This window comes from Aethalodelphis obliquidens, unplaced genomic scaffold (assembly GCF_003676395.1).
Source record: "Aethalodelphis obliquidens isolate GAN/ISIS:26980383/991018 unplaced genomic scaffold, ASM367639v1 scaffold17, whole genome shotgun sequence".
Lineage (NCBI taxonomy): Eukaryota > Metazoa > Chordata > Mammalia > Artiodactyla > Delphinidae > Aethalodelphis > Aethalodelphis obliquidens.
Genome location: NW_020837961.1, coordinates 21292851 through 21310664, shown reverse-complemented (window position 1 = coordinate 21310664; position 17814 = coordinate 21292851). Strand labels below are relative to the sequence as shown.

At 38.0% G+C, this 17814-nt stretch overlaps 1 protein-coding gene across 4 annotated transcripts; it reads right to left on the bottom strand.

Moving 5' to 3' along the window:
* Positions 1 to 1009: 1009 nt before the first annotated feature.
* On the bottom strand, positions 1010 to 17104 carry NOAZFP (nucleolar atypical zinc finger). 4 transcript variants are annotated; one of them, XM_027117055.1, is made up of 11 exons: positions 16934 to 17102; positions 16450 to 16545; positions 14920 to 15051; positions 13212 to 13231; positions 13040 to 13110; positions 10912 to 10991; positions 8429 to 8555; positions 7863 to 7967; positions 4110 to 4156; positions 2946 to 3063; positions 1010 to 1787 (listed from the first exon to the last, which is right to left on the bottom strand). In XM_027117055.1, exons 3-11 carry the CDS (start codon positions 15037 to 15039, stop codon positions 1513 to 1515), a joined length of 963 nt encoding a protein of 320 aa, XP_026972856.1. In that variant the 5' UTR covers positions 15040 to 15051; positions 16450 to 16545; positions 16934 to 17102; the 3' UTR covers positions 1010 to 1512. The 4 variants fall into 4 exon arrangements, with proteins under 4 accessions (XP_026972856.1, XP_026972855.1, XP_026972858.1 ...); XM_027117054.1 differs by lacking the exon at positions 16450 to 16545 and having other exon boundaries at positions 16934 to 17104; XM_027117057.1 differs by lacking the exon at positions 16450 to 16545 and having other exon boundaries at positions 16925 to 17102.
* Positions 17105 to 17814: the final 710 nt, after the last annotated feature.

Below are 17814 nucleotides of genomic sequence, written 5' to 3'. Positions count from 1 at the left end.
AACCCTAATTCTAGGTCTAGTGGCATGGAGATAGGGCAAGTCCGCAAGAGGGCACAGGTTGCCTGGGGAAAGAGACCTCTGCATCATCATCTAGCTTGGGAGTAGGTGAGGCGCCTTTGCCCTTAAGAGAGAGAAGTGGGCTGCGACTGGGGGCTCAGAAAGTTCAGGAATCTAGGGAGTGAAAATCTTCAGCGGCATCCATTGAAATGTCTCCATCTCACTCGTCAGGGTCCTGGATATTCCCAGACAGTCCCTTGACCTTTGCATAATAGACCTGCCGTGATGGGCAACTGTCTTTGAAGTTTATCCATTCAGACTACTAACTCCTGGCTTGGCCCTCAGTTTTCTCAGTTCTCCTGCTGCAAGAGATGAAAGCTTTTTCCAATGCATCTGGAGGCCCTCTGGCTTTCACACCTGGCTTTCGGTTGCCTGTTATTGCCCTCAGCTGTTCATTATGTTTCTATGGAATAAAAATGACTCAGCAATAGCCATCCTACCTGTTATCCATATGGCTACAATTTTCTCCGTACTTTTCAAATGCCAGCCTGATGACACATTCCTTTCTACCACACCATCCCAATTCACTGTCAGTGTAAACTGTAACCACTGGAACTTGTGCCAGCAACTGTCTGTTCTCCACCTACCACGAATGATGGAGTTCAGCTGCATCACTTTGTGTCTATCACACACTATTAATCTCTGCTACCTATCTTGCATATTAGACAAAAAAATGAAACAGTTTATACAAGAATATTGGAATGCTTTCCAAAATAGATTTAAAATACTAGGAATAAGAAATCAAATAAAACATCAAAAGTATATAAGTGAGATACTAGATTTACTCAAAGAGAAATGAAATTTCCTAGGTAAAACATGTGTGATAATACTGATTCTGAAAAATGGCTATATAGTCACCTTTGTCTATACATTTAAGCATAAATAATAGGTATTGTTCAGGACACACGCTGTGAAGAAAGAAATGAATGAGTCAATTGCTAAAACACACATATAACTACTTAAGATAACATGAATATTTAATGAAAATTTAGCATATAACATCTGACTTTTATCCTGCAGACAAACGAGAAAAATTACAATAATTCATTTTACCCAATACATTTTACAAAATCAGACAGAACGATTTTCTAAGCAGTGTTAATAAAAACAGCAATTTAATTTCAAACAAATATATTACCATCCTATTCCTTTATCCTATATATGTGTTTAATTGGCAAACCTACTAGATTACTGAAATCAGTAAAATCCAATCCATGATGCTTCAACTGCTTGGATCGATTTGAAATTCATTTTTGAAATTCATTTTTCTTATGCTGGAAGCCTGATTATCAGTTCCTATCAAAATGCTATGCCCTACTCCTTGCCCCAGTAAGTGTGACTAGTCTTTCACATGAGGCTAAGTGACAGTACGTACACCTGTATAGCCACACACGAGTCATCAAGCACACACATTCCAGCTCCTCAGACAAGGTCACCGATGGGCAAGCAGCTTTCCTAGCTCTCCTGTTCCTCATAGTGAGCATAGCCACTGGCATAGGTCCTTCCTAAATTCAAATTACTAAACAAATCTGATGACTCAGCATCTGAATCCTTTCCACCTTCATCTTCTTCCTCTTCATCATCCTCTGCTTCGTACTCATCTTCTTCCTCATCATGGTAGCTGGTATCACCATACTTAGCAGATGCAAGGTTCTTCCAATAGGCATCATACCCAGAAGCTCCATCTCCCTCTTCACCTCCAGTCTGCCTGCCAAATTTCAGGGAGCGTGCTACGAAAGACAGATATGTATGTGGCACCTGATTAGCTCCAATTCTCTACATCCTCATTTTCCTCTACAATATATGAAGTTACATGAAGCTGATTGGCTGCTTCTTACTCTCAAATGAAGAAGTCAGTCACATTTTCCTTATTTCCTCACTTAGCATTTAACTGGAAAGAAAGGAGACCTTAGAAACAACCATCAGTTCCATCCTACTTAGAGTCTACATACACATCATATATAAGAAATGATAAAGATGACAGTGTCATTTCATTAATTCTAGACAAAGTAGGAAAATGAATTAAGAATAATAGCATTCTCCGTACATAAGTTAAATAAGGCACGTTAAAAACTAAAATGCTCTTTGTTTGATCAATTAAAAGTGCATTTTCAAATCACAGAACAGGTGATTTCATGTCATTACACTCTTCTCAAGAGAGCTACTTTATAATTCAGATGTCCTAGAAGACAAAGGCTGTCATTTCTTCTGCCTTAGTAGCAAAACAAAGGTAAGTGTAAAAAATGTCTCACCTCACTGTATAACTCTGTCTTTGATTAAACAAAGTATTGTCAGAGTCATTTAGAATTATGGTTCCATTATGTTTGGTAAAGAGTCAAATTCTCTTTAATAAAATTGTGAGCTTCATTACTGTAAGCATGTTTGTAGTAATTGCATTCCTTCATAGAAAAGTTATATGAAAACTGTAAAACAATTTCCTACAGTAGTGACGTATAACATAATAAGCATCACTGCTCAAATATCACACACATAAGAATAGCTTCAAAATGAATTCCAACTTGCAAGTACTGAAGATTACCACCACTTGAATATTGAGGATTTATTGCTACTCAATTATTTAAAATGAAGCCTCAGCAAAAACAGAAAAATCATTCTTTTTGGTCTTAAATTTCAGTATTCACTATGTCATTAACTGAAGCAAATGCCAAATATCAGAGTGAATGACGGTATATTTCTTAAGTTAAATTGGGAAATTTTACCCACAAATTTTCCAAGGCTATAAAATTCCATTTGCATAAGAGAACACATTCATCTTTTCAAATATGAAGAAAAGGCGAAAACAAAAAGAGAAAGAGAAAAAGAAGAGGTAAACCTCGTCTAAGCAAGAAAGCAAAATCACCCCAGTGGTATTTTAACAAGAGCCTTACTTGACATGCTAAGATCCTTAGTTTCCTGAGTTTCATGCCCACATTTAGGGCAGGGAGGCTGTTTTCCTTTTTCTTGCTTAAACACCTTGCTCCTTGTATGATCATCACAGAAACAAGCCTATATAGGAGAAATAAAAATAAGCAAGTTAAATAAGTAATTCAAAAAATATATGAAGACATCACTTAGTATTTCAAGGAAATGTAAAGTTAAGATATACTTTTGCTAGGGCAGAGATTAGGAGTTTTGTTGGGGCTGGTCATGCTCCTGATTTCAATTCCTTAAAGGAAAAGGTCTCTGCCAGGACTCTTCTGAACTATGGCCTAAACACAAGACAGAAAATATATGCACAGTATGATATGTAGACACGTTTCTTCGTAAATATGAGTATTCACAAAGCCTCTGATGACATAATGGTGACCAGCTTATCTACCTGCACAGAGCACACAGTCTAACTGGAGACACAGACAAGTGGAGAGGCAGCTACACACACTACGCATTGCAAGGGAAGTGAAGAGGAGAAGCGCCAAACCAGACCCAGGATTCAGGAAAGGCTGCCTGGGAGACGTGAAGTCTTAACCGAGATCGGCAGGAGAATGGGGGTGCAGCAGGGTAAGCAAAGACGGAAGAGTGATCTAAGGCAGAGGAAACAGCACACACAGAACTGGAGAAGAGTTGGGGGAGAATTAAGAGATAGGGTTGGAGTATTAGTAGGAACCAGAGAAATGACTCCGAGAGGCAGTGAATCAGCTGCATTTGTTTACTGATCTTTGACAAATGGAAATGCTGGAGACAAGGTCTAAGGAAACACAACATTATGGAAATGTTCACTGTACTCAAACTCTACCAAGCAAGTGCATTTTGACATAAGGTGAAATATGCTCCCATCATTTTGGTCAGAATGTTCTCTACAAACATAAGGTATAAAAACACTGAGCTAAGATTCAGGTGACACACGCACTAGTGTCAACTCTAAGACAAGCCAACTAGATGACCTATGAAATGCCTCTAAGCTGTCTCAACTTCATTCACAATCTCTAAAATAAAAAAAGTAAATTACATAATGTTTAAGGACCCTTGTAGATTTATTATAGCTATAAATAATCCAAGAGCTGATGGATGAGTATGGGGATTAAAAACAAAAACGAAAACATATAAAAGTATACCTTACAACGGAGACAGGAATGCTGACCAAGCCGATTGCATGAAACACCTGTGAGGGAAAGTACATAATATCCATTTTCAAACTTGGAATGAAAACACTCTTTTCCACAGATTTATACTTGATGTACTATCTTAGATCAATTATCAACGTTTTTTTCTCTGTCTCATAACCTAGAGGATACAAAAAATGAGATGGAATCCCCAGCCAGATGCAAGTAACCCAGCAATTGCACAGACACAGCATTCTTTTATCCTCCAATCTCCTTCTATTGCTCCAAAACTAGGAGATGGCAAGCTTCATTAATATTTAGGAAACTGAAATGGTAAAACATTTTTTCAGTGACATTGGCTGGTCTCTTCACTTAAGGATATAACAGTTCAGGACTTCCCTGGTGGTGCAGTGGTTAAGAATCCGCCTGCCAATGCAGGGAACACAGGTTCAAGCGCTGGTCCGGGAAGATCTCACATGCCATGGAGCAACTAAGCCCGTGCGCCACAACTACTGAGCCCGTGAGCCACAACTACTGAAGCCCGTGTGCCTAGAGCCCATGCTCCACAAGAGAAGCCACTGCAATGAGAAGCCCGCACACCGCAACGAAGAGTAGCCCCCGCTCGCCACAACTAGAGAAAGCCCATGTGCAGCAACGAAGACCCAACACAGTCAAAAAAAAAGGATGTAACTTCAATTTTTAAAAGAATAACTGTCTCCATTAATATATATTCTCTCCTCGTGTTGTAGGCTATTGCCATTTTTTGCAAACTTCTGATATGAGAATAGAATACTTCAGGTGGAAAAGTGTGACTATGAAGAGAAAATAATACTCAAGTGGGCAGGAAAACAGATGGAAAAATCCTAAAATATTTTATCTCTATTTTAGTCAGTAAGCCACATTAATTTTGGTCATTATCTACAATTAATGCAAATGTTAATGCAAATAATGCTCCTAAACATAAGAGCAAATATTTTAGAAAAGCCAATTTGTCTGGCACATATTGAATATGCCAAAAAATGAACAGACAAAAATAATTAAGAGAGGTATAGAAACAAGAAAACAAATTAAGCCTTACCCTGATATAGTCTAAATATAAACTGTTAACTCTCAATTTACTTAGAGGTTTTGAAAAAGTAAAGAAAACAAAAGGAAATCTATCTTTATAATTCAAATATTGCAGATGTTTCTAAGTTGGGGATTCTTTTAAGTTTGCCTGGGTCATGGGGAGCTTTTTCAATCTGAACAGGAAAGTATTTTTTTAAAAACTCAATGATGATTTCTCAATTATGTGTATTATTATTGCTTCTGTCCAACCATCCTGCTTCCTTCCACAGTGACACTGCTATTTCAGATGGATTTATATTACCTGTCCTACATGCTAATAATAAAAGTAAAAATCAACTGAGTACTTATTATATATGTATATATTAGGAATACATAAGTATACCAAATTACTCCAATAATAACTATATTATTTCAGTCTGTGGAGGAAAAAACCTGAAATCTCAATCATTTCTACTTGAAGGTATGCCTAGAGAGTAATTAGGTTCATTCTTCATTCAGTCAAAAGAGGATATATATCACCAAAATGCTACAAATCCCTTTCAAGTACAGAACCAGAACACAGACTGTAAGTACAAAGTGCCCAACCCAATTTCCCTGTGCACCAGGCATTTCTGATACAGAATCTTCTCCCATCCCCACCACCTGAATCTTTGACATGCCACCATGACACAATCCCAAGAAACTCGTTGTTGTCTATCACACCCTCACCCGTACCGCCGGAAACCCAAACCACTAGGATGGGATGTGGCCTTGCCAGTCTTCTTTCCCTAATTACACCTCAAAAACACACAGGCACTCCACTTCACTGCCCTGTTATTTTTCTACCCAAGAGATAAAATCTTGAACTTATATAAAAAATGCATTTCTCCCAGATTCTAAAAAATATTGTGACATTCCTAGTTTGAGACTGGGGAATGGTTTTCTTTTTAAATCTATTTCTATGTCTTCACAGTATTTTAAAAGAAAGCAGGTTAGAATACATCAAAGCCTGCTGACAGTAAGCCATTTAAATTAGAAGTCCCCGGGCCACTTTCATTATTTTAAAAAATAAGGGCAGAGTACACACATGTGTTTTGTTTTTGTTTTTCCCCCTCAAAACATACTTCCCACTGGTTATACAGGTAAAGAAGTATTTTATAGAATTTCCGTATCTTCCAATTCATAGTTGTACGCTCAAATCCAAAAATGATGAGATATGACCAATTAAGGGAATAGAAACAAACTATCTTCGGGACTTATATGTATGATGAGAACAGTGTTTTCAGAGAAAATATTTCAAGTAGTGAATGGCAACTGGTGAAGGAAAAATGGCAAAGAAAAAATAAAGCAATAAAAAAAAGGAAAGAAAGACGATAAATTACAGTAAACCAAGGAAACCTGTGAATCTGCAATGAGAATGACTTTAACATGAGCTATCAAAGGCATGGTAATAAATTTATCTTAAAATGCTTTCAATTATTCAGTGTCTTTATTTTTCCTTTGTCTTTTACTGAATCACTAAAACTTCTTGATGGAAATATAGCCTTATCACTTACAGTTGCCTGTCTTTGGGGTTTAAATGCTACGGAATACACAAGGTTCCCAAGTCCCAAATGAAATAATTCAATTTTTATATTATACATTCTGCAGAAGCCTAGGAACAGCTCAAAAAGGCTAACTACTCTGAGATGTTCCTTTAATCTTTTGAGATTTTCTTTATAAATATCACAAGAATTACATATGTGTGTGTATGTGTGTCTTAGACTGATGACTTATCAACTTTAAATTTATAGATAAGTATAAGGATTGGCATTTCATAGCAGAACAAGAACCAAATTGAAGAAAGTGAATTTGGAATCTGAGTCTTTCCTACAGTGGTACCTACTATTCAATAAGGGCTTTCTAAGTGACAGGTGCCATACTTATGCTTTATATGGGTTCTCACTTCAATTAACTCCTTGAAAAAATTAGCATCTTTCTTTAATACATAACAAAATTCAGGTTTAGAAAGATTTGGTAAGTTGCCCAAAAACATATGGCCAATAAGTAGAATTCGAGTAATGTCTGAATCTAAAACTTGAGCTTCTGAGAATCAACAGAATAGAAATAAAATAAAATGCAATCTATCTCTAAAGATGATACCATGAAACACTGGTTCTCAAACTAGGATATACATGAGAGCTATGTGTGCAGGTTAAATACAGATGCCTGGCACCTGCCACCCACTTAAAGATAGAATCTCCAGGGATGAGGCCTTGACGCCTGTACTTTTAAAAAACCTCCACAGGTGTTTATGATGCACATTCCTGTCTAAGAGTCACTGGAACCAACTAGCAGGAACAAATTAGGGGTGTACCACTTATCTGCGGACACCTGAAAACAGGGTGGGGGAGGGTATGTTAGTTGTTATAATAACTTGGAAGTGAAAATGACTTTTAGCATTCAGGATCAGGGATGCTGCAAGGCCTGCAGTGCCTGATCAATCCCACAAAATGAAGAACTGACCCAACCAATATGTCACTGGCACACTGTTGGACAAAAATGGACTATATGCGTTCTAAGTTTTTTCTACAAACAGAAAATAGATATTGAATTAAATTACAGTCCATAAGAGGCCGCATGAGAAACTAGATTCCTTTTTCATTAAGTTTAACACTATTAAGAATCTTGGGTATAAAGAACATCCAATATATAAACATCCAATATATAAAAACTTACATTTAAATGTTTCCGCTTCTAAAACCTGGCAGCTGGCTTGATGTTCAAACTGATCATCTTCACAAAGAAAGTTATGGCAAAAAGAACAACTGAAAATTCTGCCTCCTATTGGATTAAAGAACAAAACCCACAAATGTAAATATGATAAAGTTTAATTTTAAAAACTTATCTGTAAAACTGCTCAGAAAAGATGGCAAGTTATTTCAGATTTACACTAAAATATCACAGCAGCTTTTGTTCCGGCAAAGGCTACAAAGAAAACTGACAAATTGAACCATAAAAGAGTGAACTCCCACTGTACCCTGGCTACCCTTATATACTCACAATGCTCAGAGACACTTCCTCCCCTTTTACTCCCCTCCCTACCTGCCTAGGTAAAAATCTTAGTATTGCCTGATGCTGCTGGTGTAAATCCCTTTTCCAACTAAACTGACAACCAGAACAGTGCCAGTACTTATGATTGATAGTATCCTAAAAAAAAAACATCATAAAAAAAGAGCATCCAGAACGTTTCCAAGTCAGCCTTCACTTCCAGCAAAGCTCGTCATTTGTATGTAACCACTCACCATGGTCCCAGACACCCCGTTCACATTCCACACACTCAGCATCGGTAAGCGGGCAGGCACAGGCGTGTGTACTGAGACACTTCCTACCATGACAAACCCAAGCTTCACAGAAGTCACATATTGCACCCTGCAACCAAAGAACATGAAAAATTAACCTTTGACACAACTGGCTGCAGCCATAGTTTAAGCAGTGGCAACCACCAAAATTATATACATTTAGCCACTTATCAACCTTAAGTGATAACGAGTGGCTTCATTAAAGAAAATGTACTGTTTAAGCCAAAATTAAAGAGTGTTTCCTGAAAATCAAACTACTTCACCAATAGCTATTTACAATATACAAATATATAAATCAAAAGAAAAAGAAGCAGAAGGGAAACTATACACTTAACGCTAATATTAATCATTAAAATAAGTCAAAGAGCTGACAGTGTTGCCCCCAAACTGAATTTTACAATAAATCAAATGAAGTCTAGAGCCCATAATTTAAGCATTCCTGTCTACAGCAATTCTGGTAACTAAATGAAGTTTTTTCAAATACTAACATTCCTGACTTAAGAAAGTTCCTTCTTATCTGTGTAATTTATAAAATAAATATATAGCTTTTCTAGAATAACAGAGAGAAAATATTAAACTTCTGCCAGCATCTTTTTAAGGCAACTTATGCATTAAATCATTATTATATCTCTTTGTTAAATAAAACTAAAATAAAATATTTGGAACTAAATGGCAGGTAAGGTAAGACTGTAAGACTACACACACCTTTAATAACACAATGACATCTACAGAACACTAAGAGCTAGAAAGAACCTTAAGGAAATGGAATTGGATGGCTTTTCATTTACAGGTGAGGAGGGACAGGGGCCTGAGACTAAGTCCAAGTTCTAGAGCTACATTAGAGCTGAGCTGTGATTCAAATCCAGGTCTTCTAACCCTCAAAATTCACTGTTCTACTATTCAAGGCACTGTAACAAAAGTGGAAAAGAGCAAATAGGAAGAATGTTTGGGGACTTGTAAAAATAGATAACCAGTGCAGATAGCAAGTCCTCGAATCTATCTCTTGGATTACTCAGGGTTCTAGCAAGAGAAGAATGACACACTAAACTAGGTAATCCAGGGGAGTTTAAAGAGATAATTCACAAAGAACAGGGAAGGGCTTCGAAAACGTCAGGGATGATGCAGATACTACCCCTACGGCTGAAGGGCCAAGGGCAGGGAAGGGAGGGAGGTTCTACAACCACAAGAGAGAGCCAGCTGTATGCAGAGGACTACCTGGTCATATGGAGAGGAACTGGTGGCCAATCCATGTCGAAATCAGGACAAGCTGGTAGGGAGTAAGCTGGGAGAATAAACACCTGGATCATAATTTCCTCCTATCATCAGGTCTCCTGCCAAAGTCCTTTTAGGGCTAAGCCCTAAGTAAGACACTGATCCAGCCCACCACACAAGTCAGGCTCCCAGGGCAAATCAGGGGGAAGAGTCGGGGAGAGGGAATCTTAATCAGCAAATAGAGGATGGCCAGAAAAATCACTTTTCTAGAATTTAGAGCTAATGATGCATGATTCTACTTTAATGTATTCTTTATATAAGAGATCATTCATACTCATACAACTCAGCGAATTAAAAAAGTAATAATTTGATAAATCTAGACATAAGCAAACTACCAAGGAAGATTACAACAGCTTCTGAATAAAGATAACACTGACAATCCTATACTTAAAATAAAGAATTTTCACAAGATGATTATGAATAATTCCAACTCTTCTATAAGATAGCCACTCATGAAAAATATAAAGGTCTGCCTCATGATGGGAAATTATGTGTTCTTGGAAAATTATGAATATTCTACTATAAATATTACTTTCCTCATGGACTGACATTTGGACCTAAGAATAAGTTCACACAATAGAATATAGTAAAACTGGTCAAAAGGATAACATTTTTTTGAAAAAAAGAGCAAAATGCCTCACACAATGCAACTGCTTCTATTATTTAAAATAATGAATTTTCTTTGAAACGTCTACATGTAACAAAGATAACGACATGTAATGAACCACATGTAATTACATGTAGTAAAGAGCATAATTCTGTGTTAACTACGTACTCTTTTTTGAAATGTAAAGCTTTAAAAAACAATTAATCCTAGGTTCTTTTGGAACTACGTTGCTTATTCAACCAAAAGACTGAATCTTAGTTTAGCAGCACTTTCAGTATAGTAAATAATATTTTGTGATGTCTAATTAAGATATATTAGAAAGGTATCACTAACAAATGAATGTTGTTTAGGTCAACATTAGATGAGTTTCCCTTCCTTATACATTTTCCAATAAGAAAGAAGAAAGCAGTCAAAAACAAGTGGGTAATAAGTGAAAATCATACTGAAACAAGCCACAGATAATTACAGACTGATTACATTTGGTCAGAATGCCTTCTCCTTATCCTTGGAAACCTACTGGTCTAAAAGATAACTGCAAGAAGCTTACCACCATGGCAAGGCCAGTACTGTAGACACCAGCATGTTTTATGACACAGTCAGAAGACTTCATCATGCACTTTGTTTTCCCTAGCAAAGAAACAAATTTTCACTATTAGTCTTGCAAAGTACTACATGCAAATATTCACTAATTCCTCTTTTTATCTAGCCCAAGTTCCTATGGAAATAATTTGAAAATAAAGAGAGACCAGCACTATCTACTGCTTATATAACTGAAAAAAGAAAATGGATATAACTGAGACCTCATTACCTGAGTCAGATCTTTTGAGATTAGGAACTTATATGATAATTCATGTTTGTACTAAAATCAAAATTTGAAGGTTATGCTTTGTAATCTAATAATCACTAAAGCAGTTAAAAATCTTGTGAATTTTCAGGTGAATTCAGGGAGATTTTTAAATGATATGCTTTAAAAGTGAATTTTACACTTTGTAATTCACAATAAACGCAGTCTGATTTGAAGTTACTGCTTCTTTCTTTCCCTAGAACATATCAAACCAAAGCAAATCAAATAATAATTATGCAAATTATCTGGTTCATTTTTTTTTTATGTTGGACCATAGTTAAAAATTTACAAACTTAGCCCCTGGGTAAACATTCTTCTAAAAGAATTGTCAAGTAGTGCCCAAATGAGCACAAAAATCAGGAATATAATGATAAAGCTAAAAATCACAATACAGCCACAAGAGCTCTTATCTAGCAGCGAATTACCAACCCGAAACACTGTCAGGACATTCACTTATCACATGCTGCGAGAGGATTAATGGTGACATATTAATCACGCATCTCAGACTCCACAAAGCAGAACACGAAAGAAACAGAAGATGCTCAATTTTCCACTTCCTTGATTACCTAAGAAACAAAGCTAGACAACAGGAAATGGGAAGAGAAACAGGAAATGAGGGGCAGCAGCCCCCTGTCCAATACTAAAGACAAGAATCAGTGAGTGGGAAGTGTATCCGTACACAGCACCACAAACGCTGAAAACAGGGGAAGGGCCTAGCGACAGCTTATCTCAATCTTCTCCACAGTCTATTTTCTCACTCTACATCCATTTGTCTTTTGTAAATAAGGATATAAAAACTGGCAAATGACTGGTCTATCTAGGCCAGTGTTCTCTTTTCCATTAATTACATACCTCAAAGCCGTCTCTGAAAGCTAGACCTACACTAGAAACATTCAGGGGTGTGGCCCTAAGCCTTCCTAACTTTCTGCAATGTTATCATGCATAAACACAGTTAAATGAGCATATCTCAAACTGTGTTTCACCTGAAACTATTATCCTATAAGCAAAGGGGATACTTGTTCAAATAAAAGTTTGCGGGACAAACCTGGAGTAAAGACAATTAATCAGGTTTCTCTACTGGAGGTCTTCAGAACCTTTAACACATACATAGGTAAAAGAACTCTCCCAGGTGGGAATGAGGGAATGAAACACGCAGCGTGTCTCAAATGTATGCTCTGCTTTAAGAAATACCTACTAATATCTCAAGTATTCTGTGGAAGACTATTTGGGAAACATGGATCTTGTTGTTCTATGAACTACTATTTAGTTTTACTCTGAATAAAAGTTTCCACTTATACTTGGGAACTAGGTAAGTGGCTTAGGAACTCTATTCCACTCACTTGGGAATACATGTGAGGAAATTCAAGAATCATACGCTAAGAACCAAACAGAAAAACAACTGATCACAAAAACTGGCACCAGGTAAATGTGGAATAAAATTATTTTCAACAGCCTAACACACTGCAGGCAGTATCAGCAGAAATCAAAATTTAGGAAAGTAAACAAAGGATATCGACAAGACTAAGACAGTATAAATAAAAATGCAGCATCACCAAATGTTATTAGTCTGAAATCTAATCTTTCCACGTTTAAAACAACATGTGGTACCTTTATCTAAACTGTATCTTAATTATTTTCCAGCATTACATCAAAGAGACAACACCAAGGCTTGACAGTTTTTTGATAGGCCAAACAACATTTTATGTAGTCTTATTAATAGTAAGGTATAACATTACTGTAAATGATAATGATGAACCCACAGGTTCAAACTGATTAAATGCCAAACAAATGTTTGATAAAAGAAAAGCATGTGTTTTGATCATATACTTACCACACTGTGCACAAATTGGTAACTTCTGTACAGAATTACAAAAATAGCAAAATGCTCTATTCTTCTGCCGTCTTGTCATGTAAAAGAAAATTTTAAAATTTAGTCAATATCAGATAAAAGGTCAGTCTATATTATTATATATAGATAGAAAAAGAAATAAATAAAAATTTACCTCTGACACTTGTCACATTCCTGTAAAATATAAAAATATAACATTAATTTGTCTACTGGCTGAAAACTGCAAAGTTACTTGAATTATAAAGAATACCGTTTTTCATGTTAAAATTTAAGTGACATTTGCCCAAACCCTCCAATTCCACCCTTGAGTACACGCATCTATACATACTTTTAACAACAAAGGTATGTTTGGGGGCATACCACACTAGAGAAAGTGGCTTTTTCACAAAACAGGCTAAATATAGTAGTGGTCTGTTTTTTGGATTTTTTTTTTTAAGCAATCAGAAAAATAATACAGAATGAACACAAGAAACAGTAGAGAACACAGTATGTTGAAGCTCACAGAAAAGCCAGAATTCTAAACATGGTATTAAAAAGCTCTCCACAATCTGGTCTCTAACCACTTTTCAAACCTCACTGGCCTATTCTCTTTAGATTCAAGTCACTATTTGTCAGCCATTCTCAAAATATGTCTTGTATTACTTCTTTTCCATGCCTTACTTATTCTAATACTTTTCCCTGAGAAGTCCATCCTCACTTCTTCACCTACTGGAAGTCCTGGTGATGATCCCACCTCCTCTGTGAACTGTACCCCAACTCCACACTCACCTTTATCACCTCAGTCCTAATAAACCTTAATCCCAATTGTACCTTTTCTGCAGCACTTACCAAAGTCTAGCCCTCACTGTATATATTTATGTATGAATCATTTCTTTGTCCTCCTTCTCTTCTCTAGAAATCACCCTGGCACGGACGAGGGAGTCCCCACTGTCCTATCTGTGCTATGTCATCTCGCTCCCCCTCACCCCCCCACCAACCCAGTACAAATGCTGGTTAATCCTGGGTTGGGCACCCACCCAAGCCCAACCCATCGGAGTTCTTTCCCTCTCTGAGGGCAACAATATGTGATGTGAGACATGGGAGCTATGGACCCAGTGGCTATGAACCCTCCAAAATGGAATAAAACAATCTGAGAAAATGGAACTAAATAAAAGCAAAAGACAGAACTACAAGTTGTTTCAGGTTCCAGCTGTCCCTGCATCCCAGCTACATCCATGCCCTTCTCAACTACACAAGTTAGCCCATTACTCATTCAATAAACTATTTCCCCCTGAAGTTACTTAGGTTGGATTTCTGTCATTGATAAACATTAAGTAATACAGAAAACAACTGAGCTATATAAGCTTGAGGAAACCAGGACTGTGTCATTCATCTACGTATTCCCCTCAGTGCCTAAAGTAGTCCCTGGCACAGAGTAGGCACACAATACACATATGAGGAATTAAGTCACATTAAGCATTTCATATGTGTTCAATGAAATCAAAAAAGAAAAAAAAGAAGAGGAGTGGGAACAGAAAAAGTAGAGAGGCGTGGAAACAGGAAGATACGGGACAACTCAGAGAAATACGGTCAAAGGAAGGGAAGAGGTAAGGATGACTTAGGATGAAAAGGCTCCAATTAATAGGACAAACTGAGGAAGGCATACTAGGTTAGAGAAGCTGGAGAATGTCACACAGTTCCTAGTATGTATTCCTGTTCAATACATATCTATTTGTCACCAATGGTAGCCAAGATAATATGACAGCTTTCAGAAATAGCAAAATCAAACAAAATTCACCACTACTCAGTGTTAATGAAAACAACAGACATGCCTTTAACATAGATTTTATATAGTTTTTCAATTGATAACCAAAAAAACTTACCATTGAAGCATTGCATGGGTGTTTAGCTAAATCGATAGTGCTTCTTGATGCTCTTAGTTGTTTTTCACGTTCCCGGCGATTCTCTGCCTTCTTCCTCGCACCAGTCTTTTTTTTAGGCATCTCCCCTTCTTTCTACACAAGCAAACAGAGAAGATATAATTGCCTTGTTGCATTTGCTATTTTAAAGAAACTAAGGAATAGCAGAATGAAATCTTCTAATTCTCATTAAACTTCAAACTCAACCCTGCTCTTTTGATGGTTAAGCACATTTTAAGCCTTTATGCATCATTTAGCACACATCATCCCAAATAGATGGCTTTTAAAATAAGGCACTTATTTGTATTACCAAACAGTTCTAAAAAATGTAAACATCAAAAAGATTTATCCTAACAGCCAAAATGGTTTTCTTTCCCACAGAGCAAAAAACGTTTCTCTGATATTCAATATTCTTTAAAAATTACTCTGTAGCAAGGGAAAAAAAATTATTAGGAATAAATAACAAGAATCATTTAAAAGTATATTATTTACCCAGTTTATATCACTTTTTTAAGCCCTATATTCAGATGACCTGATGCTGCCAAGTCTTCTAGTATGTCTAATTTCTCCCATGTAATACCTGAATAAAACATCTAATAGTCAAGTCAAATGACAACATTAACTACAAAGCCAAACTACCCTCTCCGAAAAGATATTAAAGGCATCTGAGTAGCTTTGACTCCCTGAAAGCTGCCTTTCCCGCTACTTTTACCTGCAGTGAGCATGTAATTTTAACAGGGTTCAAATTTAACAGTACGTGTTTACCACACATATCAAAATAAGGACTTTAAAACTGGTTTTTATCAGGTAGTTGAAAGAACTACCTCATTTAGAAAAACAAGGTCTTCACTAAATAACACATTTTTATTTGGCTTTTCATCCCATCTGAAGACACAAGTTCCCTGAGGGTTCCAGCCCTATCTTTCTTGACAATGTTTGCTTCCCAGCCCTGCCTGAAATAAATTAACCCTTAACAAATGAATAGATACACGAATGAATGAGTCCATGTGCTTGCTTTGAAATAGAATCTCATATTTCTTAATATTCTTCAAAATACATGTATTTTTTAAAAAAGTCTTTTCTAAGAGTGGTTCTCAAAAATCAACTGTGGAATTCCCTAAAAGCACAGATTTAGACTTCTAGGCTCTATCCAAGATCTACAAATTCCAAACCTCCAAGCACGGTTTTAAGTTTCACTGGTGACTGACACACAACCTTCCTGAAGACAAAAATATTCAAAGAAACCAAAGTCGTGTCCATGATACAGGGAGAGAGTTCCATGAAAGCACACCTTGACACTCACATTTCTCATTACAATACAGCAAAATCATACACCAGCTTGTACCTGGAACAATACTAAGGTCACTCATAAAGTTGTCCTAATTTCCGGGTTTCAACTCTGATGTTGGAATGCCCAATCAAAAAACCGCGCGGTGGTTAGTTGCGACTTAAAAATATGAACAAACCAGACAAGGAGGTTTAGTGGGTGGTTACCTGAAGTAACGTCCAGGTCCACTAGGTCACCCTTCCGGTATTTACAATGACAAAACTTACAGGGTGAAAAGTTGTGTACTGCCCTCGCCAAAGGAGCTAAAAAAATAATCGCAGGGTGATCACCGGTTGAATTTTCTGCGTCCCCCGGGGAGAACCCGCTGGGAAAGTTGAGCCTCATTTTTTTCTCCTCTAGTTTGTTTTGTAAACTTAAAGAGTGAATTCTAATTCTCAGCGTTATACGGGTTTAAGCCCTTCTCCAGGAACGCTCCCACTTCTTCAGGACGTGACCCGTGTCACGAAATGAGAAAACAGGCCCGGGGCCACTGCGGCTTTGGAGGCAAAGCCTGCAGCCGGAGGACCCAGCGGGGTGCAAGGGGAGCCCAGGGGAGAGTCGGCGGAGGCGCCACGCGACTCTGGGAACCAACGGCCGTCCCCGCCCGCGGGGCACCCTCCCTCGCGCGCGCTCCGGGCCGACCTCGCTCACCCTCGCGGGGAGGCCGGGCTCACTCCAGGGGCCGAGGGGCAGGGAATGGCGTGAGGTCCGCCCGCGGCGGTTGCAGATCCAATTCGAGGACCACGATTCCGGGGGAAAAAAAAATGCTACTAAGCCCCGAGGAAGGCGGACAGAGCTACTTCCAGGTACTAGGAGCCGGACCGGATGTCCTCTGACGTCAGCACGTCGACAGGGGAAGACCCGCTCACTTCTGTTCGCTCCGCCCCGTCCCTCCCCCTTCCGCGGGGGGCGGGTCTCCCAATCCTGGGCGGAGGACATGACTGAGAGAAGAGGAAAAATGGGGGAACAGAAGGAGGGAAAGGGTGGAAATTTTATTACCTCAATTTTGTGTTTTCAGAAAAGGAGAAATCTAAGCGAAGAGAAAAATCTAAAAAGAAAAAGGAAATGAACTTACCACCTGGTAGTGGATCAGTTGACTCAAACAGAAAATTCTTGCCTAATTCTTCTGGAAACTTTCTGCTACCCGCGTATTTTGTGCCCTCACATCCCACTTTTCGTGTTTGCTCCACAAGTTGTCCCTTTAGTTGTCCAGCGAAGTTCTGTGCTACCCTCCTTTGTCTATTTCCACTGGCCTTCTGGAATTCCATTCTTTTGTGAACAAATTCTTCCACATTCTGAGCCTCTAGTGTGTTTGCTGCCTGTCCTTAGCTGAAACGTAACATCACCCCCACCCCCTTGCAGAGTCCGTTTGCTTTAAACTGGAAAGTGAAGGTTGCGCATTTTCCCACACTTCCTTCATGTCTTGGTTAGGGGGGTGGGGTGTGTCCCCTTGCTTCCCAGTGCCTCACTCACATAATTCATCCTCGTTTTTATGTAGCAGTGCCACTTTTTATCCTTCCTTGTTGCTATGT